Here is a 16629-nt window from a genome sequence, read left to right on the forward strand (position 1 = left end):
TTTGCTTTCAGTTTTCGCCGCGGGCGGACTCGGCCGGTCAGGTTCCCGAAGCACCACCAGAGGTGGGGGCTGCCGGGCACTGCCGGGCAGCAAGGGGCCGCTCCCTGCCTGAGAGCGCTGATAGTCCAGCCTCCTTCGGAGGCCGGACCTACAGCCACACAATCACCAGGAGCCACCTCGCGTCCCGTGCTGGGCCGATGCGTCGGCGTACACTCCAACCGGGAGCCGTTTCCTGCCGGATGCCTGCGAGCTCAATTTATTCGGATACAGGCAGCGCAAACCGCAGAGAAATCCCGTCGATTCTAAAAATGACAAGGTTGAATTTATTAGATCAAGATTCATGTGTAAGTGCAGGGAGATGAACATTATACAAACAGCTCCACGTCCAGTGTGAACGGAAGATCGCTTCCTGTTTCAGGAAGATGTAATATAATATTTGAATATTTAGATCTATAGAGGGATATAAAATATTATTAAATTCTTGGTGTGTGCTCATACAGTTAAGTTGGAAAAATTCTAGAACAAGTTCTTTTTTTTTTTTTAAACAGCTCCTGCTTGAGTGCAATTCGGGCTCGAGATAGCCTTGTGTCCAAATAACCACACAGCGAATATTTCCTATAACCAGAGTGAGTTTTGCTAGGTTGAAGGATGCACTATGTGTACCTCTTTAAATATCTGTGGTGTGGCAGAGGCGAAATAAATACATTTAAGAAGAGCAGTCACATAGATAATTGAACTGCATCGCTACAATATTTCCCGGTATGGAAATAAATAATACTACCAGGTCGGCTGTGTAAGGTGTGCACAATTAGGAGGGCTTTCGAGAACCCGGGGTGGGAGCCACGGGTCCTACAGCTCTGGACACCGAACATGCTGAGATAGGCTGCATTCGATAACCTCGACCTCGGACCACGCTGTGACAACTGGAAGAGGCTCGGCCCAGACGCCCAACACTGTCTTCCCTGAGGTTCTCCCGGATACAGGCCCGGAGAGGAAGACTTAACCAAGTGCTGAACCTGCCATTTAGGGTAACAGGACCTGGGGTCATGCCCGCAGACCTTTCCCCCTTAGCTACTTCAACGACCCCACAAACCCAGCTCCACAGGGGTCAGGTAGTGGCCATTTGGGCCTATCAATCCGGAGCAATAGCGCGGAAAAGGACGGGTTGCGCTTGGTTCCGAGGTGTCTCCAAGCGCAAAGCTGGAGGACACCGGAGAAGGCCATGATTTCTCCTCCGTGCGGAATCTGGGCCCCACACCGCCCGGGGAGGGCCCGTTTGAAGGCATAGAAGTGATTATCTGACTACATTTACTTATTAGGTGTTAGGCACCCCCTCACATCCTCAATGTTGAAGCCCAGATGCCCGAGGGTCTCCTCCACATATTTGCAAAGCTCAGGGAGCACTAAGAGCGAGATCGGCGCCGTTGCAGCTGTGAAACTCCAAGGCCAAATACTTATTCCAGAATAGGGCGCTTGCAACCGTCCAAGCATCACACTGCTGTGGTCCTTTCTTCTCACCCCTCCAAACGCACCCAACCCTTAAAACAGTCGCAGAACTTCTGAGTGCCCCTGCCTGGGTAGAAATTAGACAGGACTTTGTCAGGAGTTCCTGGTAATTGCACACATTCCTGAGGCAGCCCTGACGCGGAGAAATAACCCGGGCCCTGAGAATGCCCTGCTTCAGAAAGTGTGATTGCGCCGAAGTGGTATAAACGGTATACAGAGAAGAGGGAGAGAGAATAGGAAATATTCCCCGTCAAACAGGAAAAGGGGGGAAGGAAGAGGAGGAAAATAAATAAATAAATAAATAGGGAGTCTAGAAAGAGGCGGGTGAGAAAACAAAAAAGAGAAGGGGTGGGGGGGGGGTGGAAAGTCAGGACAGGCGAGCCAGAAAGAGTACAGGCCATGGCGAGGCGCTGGGACCAGGCCGGACCGTGGCTCCGGCAGGCCCGGTGCCACCGCAGGCCGGAGAAGAGGTGAGGGCGGCCCGAGACCGTCCCCCACCAGTCCTGCGAATCTGGGCCCGGCTCCCAGTCCGGAGGGGCGGGCCTGGGACCAGCGGCCTCCGCCAGCTCCATACTCTCCCCCCTCCCGAGGGACTACAAGTCGGGGCGGGACCGCGGTGGGGAGGCCCCCAGGGGCGAGCGCCAGTCCTGGACTGTTTGGGCGCTCTGGGCCAGGCTTTCCAGCTCGCCGGGCCTGACCTGTCAGGCGGATTATCTTCGAGGGAGATTAATAGGGGAGGCGGGCTGCAATAATAATCGTTTTGTTTGATGTGACAACTCTGATAGGCGTTGATTTACTTACAAACTGATAGGCTTTTAATTGAGCGCCTCCGCCGAGCCCGAGATGAAAGGGAAGCGGCGGTGAAAGGCGGCCCGCCTGCCCTCCGGCCTCAATACTGATTAGCCATCTCGACAGTGAATAGTTCAAGGCATTTTCAAACTTTTTTCCTCAGCTCTCTCGCCTTCCTTCTCCTCCCACCCCCTCCTCAAATATCTGCCATGCCCACTCCTTTTTTAGAGAAAACAAATCATTTACACTGTGTGCAAATAAAATCCGCAGGACATCCACGCCAACCGCCGCTGGGGTTGGAGGCTTTAGGCCTAGTGCGGAGTAATTAATAACTCCCCCACCCGCAAGGCCTGCAAGGCCTTCAGGGATTTGGCCTCCCGGGCGAGGTGCGCAGGCTCGAAGCTGGCGCCTGCCGAAAGCCGGGGACGCGCAGGCCCCCAGGCGCCCCCATGCGCTCGGACCTTCCGAGTTGGGCTTTGCGAAGAGCGAACGCATGCGGACCACGACCCGCGCGCGCGCGCCGCACGGCGCAGGCCTGTGAGCGTGTGCAGCCACACCGAGGCACGCCCATTCTGGGGCACGCGGGGCCCACTCTCTGGTTCCCCCAGGCTTTAGGTGCTGGGGTTGCCGCCCCTGAACCGCCCGGTGTGAAGAGAAAGCCGCTGGAATTCCAGGAGAGGGAAAGAACTGAGTCTGGAGACTGGGCTCTGTCGGGGCCGGGGCCGGGGCCGGGGCGCGGAGGGGGGCGGTGAGAGAAGACGCCCGCTATCACCTCCACTTCAGGCCGCCGCCCCCAGCATTCAGTGTCCAGGCCTCGTGTGGAGGCTGCGGCGACGCGCGATCCACGGCTGGGCTCGCGGAGCTGGGAGCTCCACGGCTGATCCCGGCCGGCACCTCGACAGCCGCGCGCTCAATGACACAGACACTAACATACCCGCAGGATACAAGCGGCCTCCCCCTCACTCTGCCCTACAGAGACAGCTTAGGACTGTCCTGCCCTCAGAAACGGGCATCTGGGACTCGCTCCCCAAAGATTATTCGGACAACCTTCACAACCTCGCGTGTGGCCTCACAACCGTCTCACGGGCTCACCTTCCTCACCTCCGCACAGGCAGACACCAAATCCCCTTGACCGCAGGTGTGTTCTTAACACCTATACACACGCAGGCACGCACACCGACGAACAGCAGCCCAAAATACACACTTCCCTCTTCTCCAAATTATCTTTAGTCAAGTTACAATCTCATCAAGTTTACCAACCTAAAGAATCAAGGGATAAGATTAAAACACAGGAAAATAATGCCTATGAAAAAATTCTAAAACTCACCCCAGAAAGTTCTCGGTACCTGTGTGGAGTGGAAGAGAGACCAAAAAAAGGCGGGGGGAGGGAACGGGGTGGTGAGAGAGGAGAGGGCGAGCCTGCGGAGGGCAGGTCCCAGACTCGACCCACGCGGTACGGGGCTCAGCGCCGAAGAAAACTGGGTCGCCAGACCCGGCCCTGCCCCCCGCGCGGGTACAGACTGGCTCCTGGCTCCCCGCGCTCCCTGCCCTACCATTTATCAAAGGACTTGACAACAAAAGAAGAGCTGGGGCGGAAAAGTGGGGGAGGGGAGATTCAAAGTCGTCCAAGTCCTTCCGAGGAAGGGGTTGTGTCCTCCTCCTGCCCCCTTCCCGTTTCTGCGAGTTTCTGGAGACGACCTCCGAACTCGCTCCGGACGCTGCCAAAGCCCTGACAACTGACACAGCGGCACAGACGTCCGTACACACTTGTGCACCCAGCTCCAGGTACACAGAGGCAGGCACAGCGCCTCCCCTCTTTCTTCCAACCCGCCGGAGTGACGGTGCAAATCGAGGGGAACGCGGCAGTCCCGCTCCGCTTCCCTGGAAGACCCAAGTTCCTACAGGCAGCCGCCCCCTCCCTCTTTCTCTTCTTCCCTCTGCTTTCTCCACGCAGGTCAGTCCCAGCTTGGCGTTCCCATAAATTCGAGCGAGCGGCCCAGAGTAACCCCGGCTACCAAGCCTGCGGGGATACAGCAGGGTCGGAGAGGTTTGGAGAGGGGATCTGACTCAGCTTGAGGTATCTCCACCGTACACCCATGGCCAGGCCTCTTCGCAGCCTCTCAGCCCTAGCCGCGATCCGAAGGAAGGTCAAAGACTTAAGTCGGGGAGGAGGTACCCCACCATTGACCTTCAGGACTCAAAATTGCGTTGTGGTGTGCCTGTCAGAATGAAGTCTGCGTTTGAGGTCGGGGCACTACGAAGGGTGGGGTCCGCGGCAGGCTGGCAGCCTGACATCCTCATGCTCCCGAGGGACCATCCTGGGGACAAAAATATTTCCCATCTTAGACGTCGCCGCCGCCCGTCTCGGGTACCGGGGCAGCTCCTCCCACCGCGGCCCCAATGGACCGAAGTCCCAGAGGTAGAAATGTGTAAGGGGAGAGGCGCACACCTCAGGCCTGAGCAGCCCTCTCAGCGCCCTGGGCACACCTGCGCGCTTTACTCTCCCTATTCATTTTCCTGACACGGAGAGCCTCTTTTCCTCTCTTTCATTCTTTTTTCTTAGAGCCACCCCCCACCCCATCCCAGGAGGCTGCTGCTCTTTCCCCCTCCGCTGGCTCCCCCTTGGTCTCTTCCTTACTCTCCATCTCTCTCTTCCTCACTCTTTTTCCTTCAAGTCGCACCCGCCTTGTAATCAGCAACAAAAGCTGACATAAATCACGGGCGGATTGACAAGAGCTGACAAATAACTGATTGATTGCGGTCGAGGAACATTGACAATTGATGGAGGGGTGGAGATGCCCAAAGAACTGAAGAGAGGGGGAGAGGAGGAGAGAGGGTAGCAGGGGAGAGTAAGAATGGGGGGGGGGTGTGGAGGAGAAGACTGAGTGTGAAACAGAGGAAACATGTGACCCCCGCTCCAGCCCCAATCTGCGCGTCCCCGGGAGTCACGTGGCTGGGAAGGGCTGGGAGCCCCGCGCACAGCCGGGAGAACAGCCGCCGCCGCCTCCGCTGCCCACCTAGCTTCTGGTTTCTCCGCTGCCGAATCTTGGGGAATCAAAGCGGGCGGGCGCACTTCCTCCGTCACCCTCTCCGCACCTTTCCTTACCCTGGCGGCCGAGCCGCGAGAGATTTCAATTACTGAGCGAGACAGATTATTTGGTGTGTGGGTCCCCTGTGCGCCCCTGGAGGTGAAAGTCCGGCCGTTGTCCAGACTCCCGCCATTGCTCCTTCTGGTCATCCCTTCAATCTGTTCCTCATACGCACCCTCCTGCAAAAAAAGGTTTCAGTTTATTTTCGAGCCACGGAAAGGAAGGACGACGAGGAAGAAAAAAAGAGGGAGGCGGCACATAGCAAACGCAGAATAAATGTCCAGCTCGTCCTCGGAGCGAAATCGAGGGAGGGGACACGCGGGAGGGGGGCGGTGAAGAAGGAGCTGCCCATTAAAACCAGCGCTGAGAGTCCTGGCGGCGGCGGCGGCGGCGGCGGCGGCGGCGGCGGCGCGGGACGCGTCACATCCCCTTGACCCTCCAATCACCTCGGGCTCCCATTTGATTGGAAGGCGGCAAAGGCTTTAATCTCCCCCTCGGTGCAGCTGCTTTTGAAGTGAGTTTCCTCGCCAGAGCCCCGGCTGGACAGGCAGCGGCTCACATCGCCAAGCGCAGCGCCAGCGCCGGGTCGCGAGTGCGCAGCGCAGGGGCACAGCCCGAGGCGGACACGGCGAGCCACCCGGCACTCCCACAGTCCGACCGGCTCCTCCCGCTCGGCCACGGCACCGCTGCTGGCCACCCAGGATTATTCGCTTCTGGCTCCAGGCGCCGAGAAGGCGCGCTGGGTGCCCGTGGCCGCCGCGCCAGCTCCTCCTCCTCCTACTGCTTCTGCTTCCCCGGCGAGCGCGCAGCCCGGAGCCCGCCCCACGCCTCACGGAGCCCTCCCCCCGCTGCTCCCATGCGTGCGGGTGGGTCATGAGCACAGCGCCCTCGCTTTCTGCCCTAAGAAGCAGTAAGCACAGCGGCGGCGGCGGCGGCAGCAGTGCGGACCCTGCCTGGACCAGCGCGCTCTCTGGAAATAGCTCCGGCCCCGGCCAAGGCTCGTCCCCGGCCGGCAGCACCAAGCCTTTTGTGCACGCTGTGCCCCCCTCTGACCCTCTCCGCCAGGCTAACCGCCTGCCCATCAAGGTGCTGAAGATGCTGACGGCACGGACTGGCCACATTTTGCACCCCGAGTACCTGCAGCCCCTGCCTTCTACTCCCGTCAGCCCCATCGAGGTAAGGACCCTCTCCCGGGATCGCGCTGGGACCACCACCCTGGCTGCCGCTCCACGGGATTTCTTTCTCTCGGGATCTGGGGGTGGGGGGGTGGTCAGAGTGATTCAGCTCCCGGATGGGGGAGAGCATAGTGCTCCCGAATCGTAAAAACTAGGGCGGAAAGGGGGTAGGAGGTAGAATGGGGTGTGAATGCTAAGGGAACAAAGCAACCAAAACTTATTTCTCTCTTTAGTATTAAAGCCCCAACCCTGACCCAGGCCCCCTCACTTTCGGCCCGGAAGACGGGCGGAAGTCCGAAATGCGGTTCCAAAGTCGCAGTCTTAAGGTTCCCCAGAAGCTGGTATTTGTACACAGCCTCTAAGGCGCCAACTGCCCAAGCCCTTACTCTGAAGAATTGGGGATATATATAAATGTGTGTGTGTGTGTGTGTGTGTGTGTGTGTGTGTGTGTGTGTGTGTGTAGTTCTGGGTCTAGAAGTCAGAAACAAAAACATTTAGTGAGTATTTTTAAATACACAGCGTTTAGAGAGGTCAGGAAATACGTTGATTTGGTGGGGTAAGAGGGAGGCTGCTACCTTTCTCAAGGGCGAGTCTGTGTGTCTGTCTGTCTGTCCGTCCGTCCGTCTGGGGAGAGGTGAAGTGGTGCTGTCTAGAATTGCCCCTAGAGCTGGGAGGGTCTTCACTGGCGGGTGCGGAAGGGCGTTTGATCCCTAGAAGCCAGGATTCTAAAGGGTTTCCCCTTCTTTCTCTTTGTGCCACCCCCAACCCCACGTCTGACCCCGCAGCTTGATGCCAAGAAGAGCCCGCTGGCGCTGTTGGCGCAAACATGCTCACAGATCGGGAAGCCCGACCCCTCGCCCTCTTCCAAACTCTCCTCCGTCGCCTCCAATGGGGGCGGCGCGGGCGGTGCCGGCAGCGGCACCGGGGGCGACAAGGACGCAAAGTCTGGCCCCCTCAAGCTGAGCGACATCGGCGTGGAGGACAAGTCGAGTTTCAAGCCGTACTCCAAACCCGGCTCGGATAAGAAGGAGCCGGGAGGCGGCGGCGGCGGAGGCGGTGGTGGCGGGGGCGGCGGCGGGGGGGTTTCAGCAGAGAAGTCCGGATTCCGGGTACCGAGCGCCACCTGCCAGCCATTCACGCCCAGGACAGGCAGCCCAAGTTCCAGCGCCTCGGCCTGCTCGCCAGGAGGCATGCTGCCTTCGGCCGGGGGCGGCCCGGAGGGCAAGGACGACAAGAAGGATCCCGACGTGGGCGGCGGCGGTGGCAGCAGCAAGGGTTCCGGGGGCACCTCGGCCGAAGGGGCACCCACGGGGTTGGCGCACGGCCGGATTAGCTGCGGCGGAGGGATTAATGTGGACGTTAACCAGCACCCAGATGGGGGCCCCGGGGGCAAGGCTCTAGGCTCAGACTGCGGCGGCTCATCCGGCTCCAGCTCCGGTTCGGGCCCCAGCGCGCCCACCTCCTCCTCGGTACTGGGCTCTGGGCTGGTGGCCCCGGTATCGCCCTACAAGCCGGGCCAGACAGTGTTCCCTCTGCCTCCGGCGGGTATGACCTACCCAGGCAGCCTGGCTGGGGCCTACGCTGGCTACCCGCCCCAATTCCTGCCACACGGCGTGGCACTTGACCCCACCAAGCCGGGCAGCCTGGTGGGGGCGCAACTGGCGGCGGCCGCAGCGGGCTCTCTGGGCTGCAGTAAGCCGGCCGGCTCCAGCCCCTTGGCCGGGGCGTCGCCGCCATCCGTGATGACAGCCAGCTTGTGCCGGGACCCGTACTGCCTCAGCTACCATTGTGCCAGCCACCTGGCAGGGGCGGCGGCAGCCAGCGCTTCGTGCGCTCACGATCCGGCCGCGGCGGCCGCGGCGCTCAAGTCAGGATACCCGCTGGTGTACCCCACGCACCCGCTGCACGGCGTACACTCATCGCTAACAGCTGCCGCCGCTGCCGGCGCCACACCGCCCTCCCTGGCCGGCCACCCCCTCTACCCCTACGGCTTCATGCTCCCTAACGACCCGCTCCCCCACATCTGCAACTGGGTGTCGGCCAACGGGCCCTGCGACAAGCGCTTCGCCACGTCCGAAGAGCTGCTGAGCCACTTGCGGACCCATACGGCCTTCCCCGGGACAGACAAACTGCTGTCGGGCTACCCCAGCTCATCGTCCCTGGCCAGCGCCGCAGCGGCCGCCATGGCTTGCCACATGCACATCCCCACGTCGGGCGCTCCGGGTAGTCCCGGGACGCTGGCGCTGCGCAGCCCCCACCACGCGCTGGGACTCAGCAGCCGCTACCACCCCTACTCCAAGAGCCCGCTCCCCACACCCGGCGCTCCTGTGCCTGTGCCCGCCGCCACCGGACCCTACTACTCCCCCTACGCCCTCTACGGACAGAGACTGACCACCGCCTCCGCGCTGGGGTATCAGTGAGGGCGGTGGGGAGGGCTAGCGAGGGAGAGAGAGGAGCAGGGGGAAGGGAGGAGCCGAGGGAGGGGTGGAAGCAGGGCAGAGGCTACTGTCACTCGCGCGTGGGGATGACCCGGGCCAGGAAAGGAAAAATATATATACCGTATCTATCTACCCAAAACAGCGACCGAGACCCGGTGGGAAACTCCCCTTTCCCCCACCTCTCACCTCCCCACCCACCCAAACTTTATAAAAGTTGAAAAATATCATTTGACTTTTTATAGAAAAAGAAGGAAAAATTAATTGAGAAAGTGTTCATCTGAGGACTGCATCGGTGGACACTGGTATTTATTTATGTTAGCTCCAAGCGGACCCGTGGTTCAAAAGTGCATTATTTAGTTTGAGCTCCGTAGGTAAAAAGGAGGAGGGGTAAAAAAAAAAAAAAAAAATTAAATCTTGAGGGTAAAAATGTGGAAAACAAACCCTCCCGTCCCTTGTAGATTATAAATAAATACAAAACCGCCACAGAACTAGAGGTCTTCTCTTTAATGTTACTTTAAAATTGCTATTATTGTATTGTACGTTCTTATTTAATGTCTGATTGAAACACAAATTTACATGCATGTTTGTTACAAAAAATGAAAAAACAAAACAAAACAAGTCACAATTTGTCAGCTCTGATTTCAAATTGCAATTATTTTTAAGGTGTATACCATCGAAAGAGAATGGGTATTTTTTTGTATGTATTCTGGAAGAAAACAAAAAAAAAAGGAAAAACAATTTTATTCCAAAACCTCATTTGCCTTATTTTGTTCTTTAAAAGGAACACAACTATTTTTAATTTTTAAGTCCACCCGCTGAGAAGGGGACAAGTAAGGTTTACGTCATGTACTAAAATAATAGACAATGTATCGCTTTAAAGATTAAAATTCCGTATATTTGATGTATTAAAAGGTTTTACTTCTTCTTATTATCTTTTTTATTTTTTGGTTAAAGAGAAAGGAAGAGCATGGCAGTTTCGGCCGCAGTGGGTTCCCTGGGCCTCACGGCTACTCCTACTTCCCAGGACCGCGGCTGCATTTCCTATTGTTTTTGTTGTGATTTTTCAGGAAGAAGCAAAGGGCTGACCAGTCGTGGGGTTGGCCTTGGGGAAAATATTTTTAAACAGGGGATTTCACAATTTGTAGACAGTGTCCTGAGCAATCGCTCATTTAGTTTTTAATTTTTCTCCCGGCACACGGTTTGTTAAAAGTGAAAGAAAAAAAACGATTTTGAAAAATCATTATTTCCCTCTTGAGATTTTTGAGAATCTGGCTTTTGTTTTGTACAGAGAACGGCGAAGTCCCAGACTCTCCCGAGGTCTTAGCCCCGTAGAGGTGCCACTGTCCGCTGTGCTTGTCTTTGCTTTCCAAGCATCCCCTGTCCCGGGCGGGCAGTCGGGACAGATTTGAGGGACGGTGAGTGCTTGGGTATCTGCTACGGGCCTGGGCAGAGTGCGCCGGAACCTTCTTGCGCCTCAGGAAAAAGTAAGTTCGCTCTCCTTTTCTCCCTCTGGCTGCCGGGGCCCACCCCTCACCACCCGGTGCCCGGGCTCCTTCCTCTCTCCGGAGTCCCGGCTCGCGGCTGGTCCGCGTCGCCGCTGCTTTTCCGCGTCCAGATTTCTTTGCAGCCCGAGCTCTGCGCCGCCGGAGAGCGCGCCGGGGCACGAGACCCGCAAGCCCCTTCAGATTCGGTCCCGAGAGGGTCCTGGAGCCCATTCTCGGTCTCGCCGGGGCAACCAGGTGGGCGCTGAGCTCTTGCGCTGGGCTGCAAGCTCCGATCGGAAAAGGCGCGGCGGGACCCTCCGTCCGGACGCGCATCCCCGCGGTGCGCAGGGCTCCCGTCTCCCCAGCTTGAGCGGCGGGACTGACTGAGCCGCCGGAAGCTCCGATGGAACCACGCAGAGAAGAGCCCTAACCTTTCTTGGGGGGAGGTGGGGGCCGAGGCCCACTCGTCCACCCCCCACCCCCAACACACAGATACTCATGCTCCAGCCCTGGGCGCGAGCTCTGGTCTTCTGGCTCTTTGGGCGCTCGCCGTCCCGGGTGCCCGGGAGCTCTGGGCCCAGTGCGCCACTTTCCCGGGACGCCGGCACCACGGAGCCGCGGCGCTGTGCGCGCACCCCGGACTCCTCTCTCTCTGGGGTCAGGCCGTTCTGGGTTCTCCCAACCGCCGGCCTCCCTCGGCGTCAAGCTCCCCCTGCTGCCTCGGGAGGCTCACCGCCGCGCTGAGGCCGCCTTCAGCCTCGGGCCTCGGTCGGTCAACCGCGCCGTTCCCGCCGCCATTAGCTTAGGGGCTGGCGACTTTGAGACTTTTCACTCTCCTCCCAGCGTCAGCCTCACGGGTGGCACGCAGAGCAGCGCCGGCGTTTCCCGGGTTGCACGCAGAGTAGCCCCGGCGACCGACGGGACGCTGCGGGAGCTCTCGGGCCTCCACCCGGAGACAACTTTGTGGAGACTCGAGCTCCGTAGCCTCCGACCCTCAGGCCCGCACTCCCCGACTCAGGGAACGGGAGTTGGCGGCGGCAGGAGGATGCCAGCGGGGGGTGTCCTGGGACGCCGCAGCACCGCTCCCCCTCTCCTGCGGCTAAGAGAAGCTGGGCTGGGCCTGGCTGGGCCTGGCTCCTCGAGAACCCCGGCCGACGGGGAGCTTGCCATCCCCAGGCTCCGGGACAGACCCCCGCCACAGGGCACCCCCGCAAGTGGGAGGGGCGGACGTTCCAGGAGGTGGTGCGGTTCCCGTCCTCGCAGCTCCAGGGCCCACGGCTTGGGACGCGAGAGCCAGGCAGGCCCCGCTCACCCTCTCCCCAGCACCAGCCACACGCCCCTGGCCACTCCGACCCACACGCTTCTTTTAGCCGCGTGGCTTCGGACCGGGGTTCTTGCGCCACCACGTCTCGCCCGCCAGAACCCGTTAGTGCGGGGAAGGGCCTAGAAGTTACCCCGCCCTGGAATTTCAGGTCTGAGACCGAAGGGAGACAAATTGGACAACTTTGTGCCTTCACGCCCACTCTTGGTATTTTATTAACAAAAATAAAAACCAAACGCCTTGAAATTTTAATGAGACCTCCTTCCCGGATAAGGAGCTCCGAGGCGGCAAAATGCCGGAGCTGAGGGCCTGGGGGTTAGAGGGCGAAAGGGTTCCCCGACGTGTTGGATGGAACTGAGTCAGCCGGGCGCGGAGTTAGGGAGGACAGGGTGCCAGTCTGTGCTACGCATCCAGGCCCCGGGTGCGAGTCTGCCTCGCGGAACGAACGCCCACCCTTACGGCGCGCTCCGCGGCTCTCTCCGGTTGTCTCCGGATCTGCGCGGGATCCCAGAGACCCGGCCCGCCGCTGCGGACGCCGGAGCAAAGAACGGCGTGTCCGCCAGGCGGCGCTGCAGAGCCCAATAGAGCGCGAAGGAGAACGGGAACCCAGGCCCTGGCGCGGGTCGCGGGCTGCGTGGTCACCCCGCCAGCCAGCCAGAGCCTCCACTATCGCAGGCGGAGCAGTGTCTGGGAGCCCCTCTCTGTACTTCCTCGCTCCGCTCCTGCTGTGAACCATGTCCTCTGTGGCTCTCCACCCTCTAGCTTCTGCTGTTGTGTTCCTTTTGCTCTGTTTCTCTGTCCCAGAGGAGTTGGCCCAGATGTCACGGGCTCCTCCCCAACTACAGGCTCCCACCGCCACCCCCAACGCTCCGACATGTCACCTTGTCTGTCATTCTAAAGTGGTCCCCTAGGGCCTACCCCCTGTCAAAGGCTGTCCATTTCTTTACTCGGCCCTGACAGAGGTGGAGAAACTGAGGCTAAATCCTGGAAGTCAGTGGCAAGACCTCAACAGAAAGCGCAAGACTCTCTCCATTCGGCTCCCGACCCCATCTGTACCTCTGGTGGTGACACAGTGATCCTGGCGTCTTTGTGCCAGGTGGTCTGTAAGCAGTACGGAAAGGCAGATGAAAAAAAGCCCCTCTAGGTGATGAACTCCTTGTGCTTCAGAAAACCTGTACAAGGTGCAGAGAAGGTGAAACTTGTCCCTGGGAGACGAGCCAATGTCTTCTGCACGTATCAGCTTAGGGTTCCTCACGCAGGAAGGCTAGAGGCCTGGGCGTGTTCAGAGTGACTACAAAGCTCAGGCTGACCTCTTCTCCCTTGGGATGTTACAAAGTACAAGGATAGCCAGGGAACCAGACAGTCTGATTCAGCTGGGAGACAGTGTGCTGGACATATTTGTTGTCTGTGGATTTGTTTGTTTGTTTGTTTAAGTTCTCATTGTTGTTGTTATTGTTATTATTGTTTTACTTTTTATTATGGATTTGCATACATACACAGAGGTAGAAAGAATGGCATAATAGACCCCATAAATCCATCACCCAGCCTCTGTTAGGAACTTACCGCCAATCTTGTTTCCCTTCTGCCCCCTCCAACTCACCTCCCACCCCTTATTCTGAAGTGAACACGCATATCTTATCATTTCACCTCTTTAGGCATTTGTCACTTCCAGCTGGGGTTTGAACCTATGCCAAGACTGCCTCCTAATCCAGGGCTCATCCTGCTACCTTGCCTCAGCTGAGGCTCAGCAATACTTAAGGACATTGCTCAAGTTCAAGCAAAGCTAGGATCTAAACCCCTTTCTATGAAGCCCAGAGCCCAAGTACTTCACCCTCCCCTGTGCTGGGGATTCCCCAAAGTCACAGGAACACTGAGCCCTTTCTGCTCTGAGGGACCCCAGTTTTTGCCCTGGGGGTGTCTGGCCTGCAAAAAAGATTCTTCAACCCCTGGCAAGGCAGCAACTTCTCATGGGGAAACCCACAGCACAAGGGACCTTCTGTGAAAACAACTGAAAGCCACACAGTGCAGTGGAAAGAGCACAGGCTTGGGGTCAGGCTGATCTAAATCGAACTTTCAGCTCCATCACTGGCTCAACTCTGTGACTCGGTTTCTCTGGGCCTCAGTTTTCTCATCTGTAAAATGGGAACATTAATACTAACTCAATGGGGTTCTTATGAGGTTCAATCTTATCAAATAAAATAATGTGAAAATGTCTAACCTACTTTCTGGCCCATACTGACTCTTAGTAAAGGCAGACTTCTTTCTTTCTTCCCAAAATTTTGTTTTATTATGATCAACCCTCTTGCTCAAGTACTAACTGGGCCTTCCTCTGCCCCACCAACTCAAATTCTCACTCCATCACCTGGCCATCAGAGTGCATCATCATGGTTCATCTTCTAATCTGGCCCCTCTTTGCCTGTCCCAATTTGTGTCTCAACAGTCCTCACAATTCAGATCCTGTGCCAGCCACCTAGTCCCCAACACCTTGGTATGTCGTGCTCATCATACACTCCTTCCCTGAAATGCCTTCCAAGCTCCCCTTCCCTCAAAACTCATCTCTTCAAAAACAAAACAAAACACCTCATCTCTTCCAGGAAGGCCTCCAGGTTTCCCCCCACCACCACACAATGATCTTTCCCTCAAGTTGCATTCTCTCCATACTTACTGCAAAGGCAGAAGGTAGAAGTATAAAGGCCACTGGACTAGGAATGAGGCTACTTGGATTTGAGTGGTGCCTCTTCATAGTTGGGTGACCATGAACAAGTCACTTATAACCTCTGTGACACTTGTCTCCAAAACTAATATCAGGCTGTGCATACCTTGGGTGAAAAGCACATTTACCAACAATAATAATGTTAATAAGGAACATGTATGGCACACCTTCCAGTCACTCATCTAGTCCTATTACCATTACTAGTCTCATTTTACAAGTAGGGGAGCTGAGAACTAGAGAGAAGTAACTCTGTGGTCCAGAGCTCAAATCCTTAATTACTGTGCTAGTCCCTACGCTTGGAATCTATGTCCTCTGTATTCTTTTCCTAATTACCAGCAACTCAAAACTCCTGCTTTAAATCTCAGGCCAGTGTCACCTCTTCCTGAAAGCCCAAAGATCCTTCCCATCAGAATCACGGTCCTTCTCTTTGCTCCTATAGCACCTGTCCATCCTGCCATCATCATTTCTCTTTACATTTTCCTGACCGCCCAGACTCATGCAATGGGGAAGAGGGTCTGTCTTCTGTATCTATTTCTAGTCCTTGCTGCTAGCATGGTACCCAGAACATAGTAGATGTTCAATAAATGTGAGAGGGAAGGAAAGAAGAGTGGGAGGAAGAGAGTGGAAGACAGAGGAAAACAAAAAAAAGAAAAGATAGAAGGGGAGAAAGATGCAAAAGAATTGGGCCATCTTGGGTGAGGCTATTCTTTCAAAGAGTAGGAGGAAAACTAAGAGTGGCCTTAGAGGAACTGGGACTGTCTTTGTCCACAGCACAAAACTTGGGGCTGAGTAAGTGTCTATGAATCAGACCCTTAAATAGTGGCTTGAAGAAGATAAATGTTCTCTCCGTCTGGAGGTGGGCAGTCCAGGCTGAGGATGGCCCTCCATCATCAAGGACCCAGATGGTTCTGTCTTGGACTGTGCCACCTCAACCTGGAAGCTTTCATCCTGACAGCGTCTCTGAGTCCAAGATGGCTGCTTGAGCTCAGCTCCCATTAACTCACCCTGAGCAGCAAGGAAGAGGGAGCAAAACGAGGAAGTTAAAAGGGTCCCCTCCATTTTCATGAGTCTTCCTGGAATCCACGCATAAAATTCTTCAGCTTCTACTTTATTGGGTAGAACTTAGTCACATGACATGCTTAGCTGCCAGGGAGACTGGGAACTGTAATGTCTGGCTGGGCACACTGCTGCCTCAAATAAATTCAGGGTTCTGTTACTTGGGGGAGTTGGAAGGGTGGGAGCTGGGATAGAACATTAGTAGACTCCCCTGCAGTCCACAGATGGGGTCAACCAGAATGGGGGTCCTAAGAGAGCTCTTTTGTTGGTGGCCTTTCAGGAGGTCACTGAATGGTGACTTCTACCTCTAAACCACAGATTCATATTGATAGAATGGGCAGGGGTGGTACTTCTTAAGCCCTCAGAAGTTGTAGTTCAAGGTTGGTGGGTTTTGTTCCTTTTAGCTGCCCCTGGAGTTGTATGCTGCAATGATTTAGGTTGAAATCTGTCAAGAGGAATTTTTCCCCCTATAAAAAACTCTTCACTTTGGCCCTGAACTCCATGCACAAGAAGAAGCCAGGAAGAGGAAGGGATGGTCTTTTAAATTTAACACAAAAACAAAAACAAAAAACAAGTGGGTGGAAAGGGAGAAGCATTGTAAACTTACCCGCCACCCCCTTCCATGTTATAAATAAAAAACTGAATGCAGCCTCCAACTCAAAACAGAGGCAGACCAATGCTAAAACAACTCTGAGCTAACCTTACCTTAAATAATTATAGTGTAACTCCAGAAACCTAAAAGAAACAAAACAACCAAAAAGAACACACGAGGCATCAGTGAATCAGAGCAACCATTGAGGGGCTTTGAATCCTGCGTCTGGCAAAGCAGGAACTCTCAGAGCCTGCCTCTGTTGGATCCAGGAGGGCAAGGGTCCCAGGGAAGAAGCTGGAGAAGGGAGGAGGACACTCTTGCAACTGGAGGGGTTAGGAGAAATCAGGAAGGGATGCATGAACATGAACATTTCCATTGCCCTGTTGTCAGACGCTTACTCAGCCTTAGGTCTCAACAAAGGAGAAGCATTTAAGAATTCTTGCCAACCTCTTTGCAGATCTCTCTG

The 16629-nt window shown here is 56.2% G+C and overlaps 1 protein-coding gene across 1 annotated transcript; it reads left to right on the top strand.

The window, feature by feature from the left end:
* Window positions 1-6257: 6257 nt before the first annotated feature.
* On the top strand, window positions 6258-9898 carry ZNF503 (zinc finger protein 503; the record flags this gene model as incomplete). The annotated part of the gene is made up of 2 exons (XM_080822326.1): window positions 6258-6560; window positions 7345-9898. 2 exons carry the CDS (start codon window positions 6258-6260, stop codon window positions 8977-8979), a joined length of 1938 nt encoding a protein of 645 aa, XP_080678452.1. The 3' UTR covers window positions 8980-9898.
* Window positions 9899-16629: the final 6731 nt, after the last annotated feature.

Source organism: Martes martes, assembly GCF_963455335.1.
Source record: "Martes martes genome assembly, chromosome: 14".
NCBI classification, from domain to species: Eukaryota; Metazoa; Chordata; class Mammalia; order Carnivora; family Mustelidae; genus Martes; species Martes martes.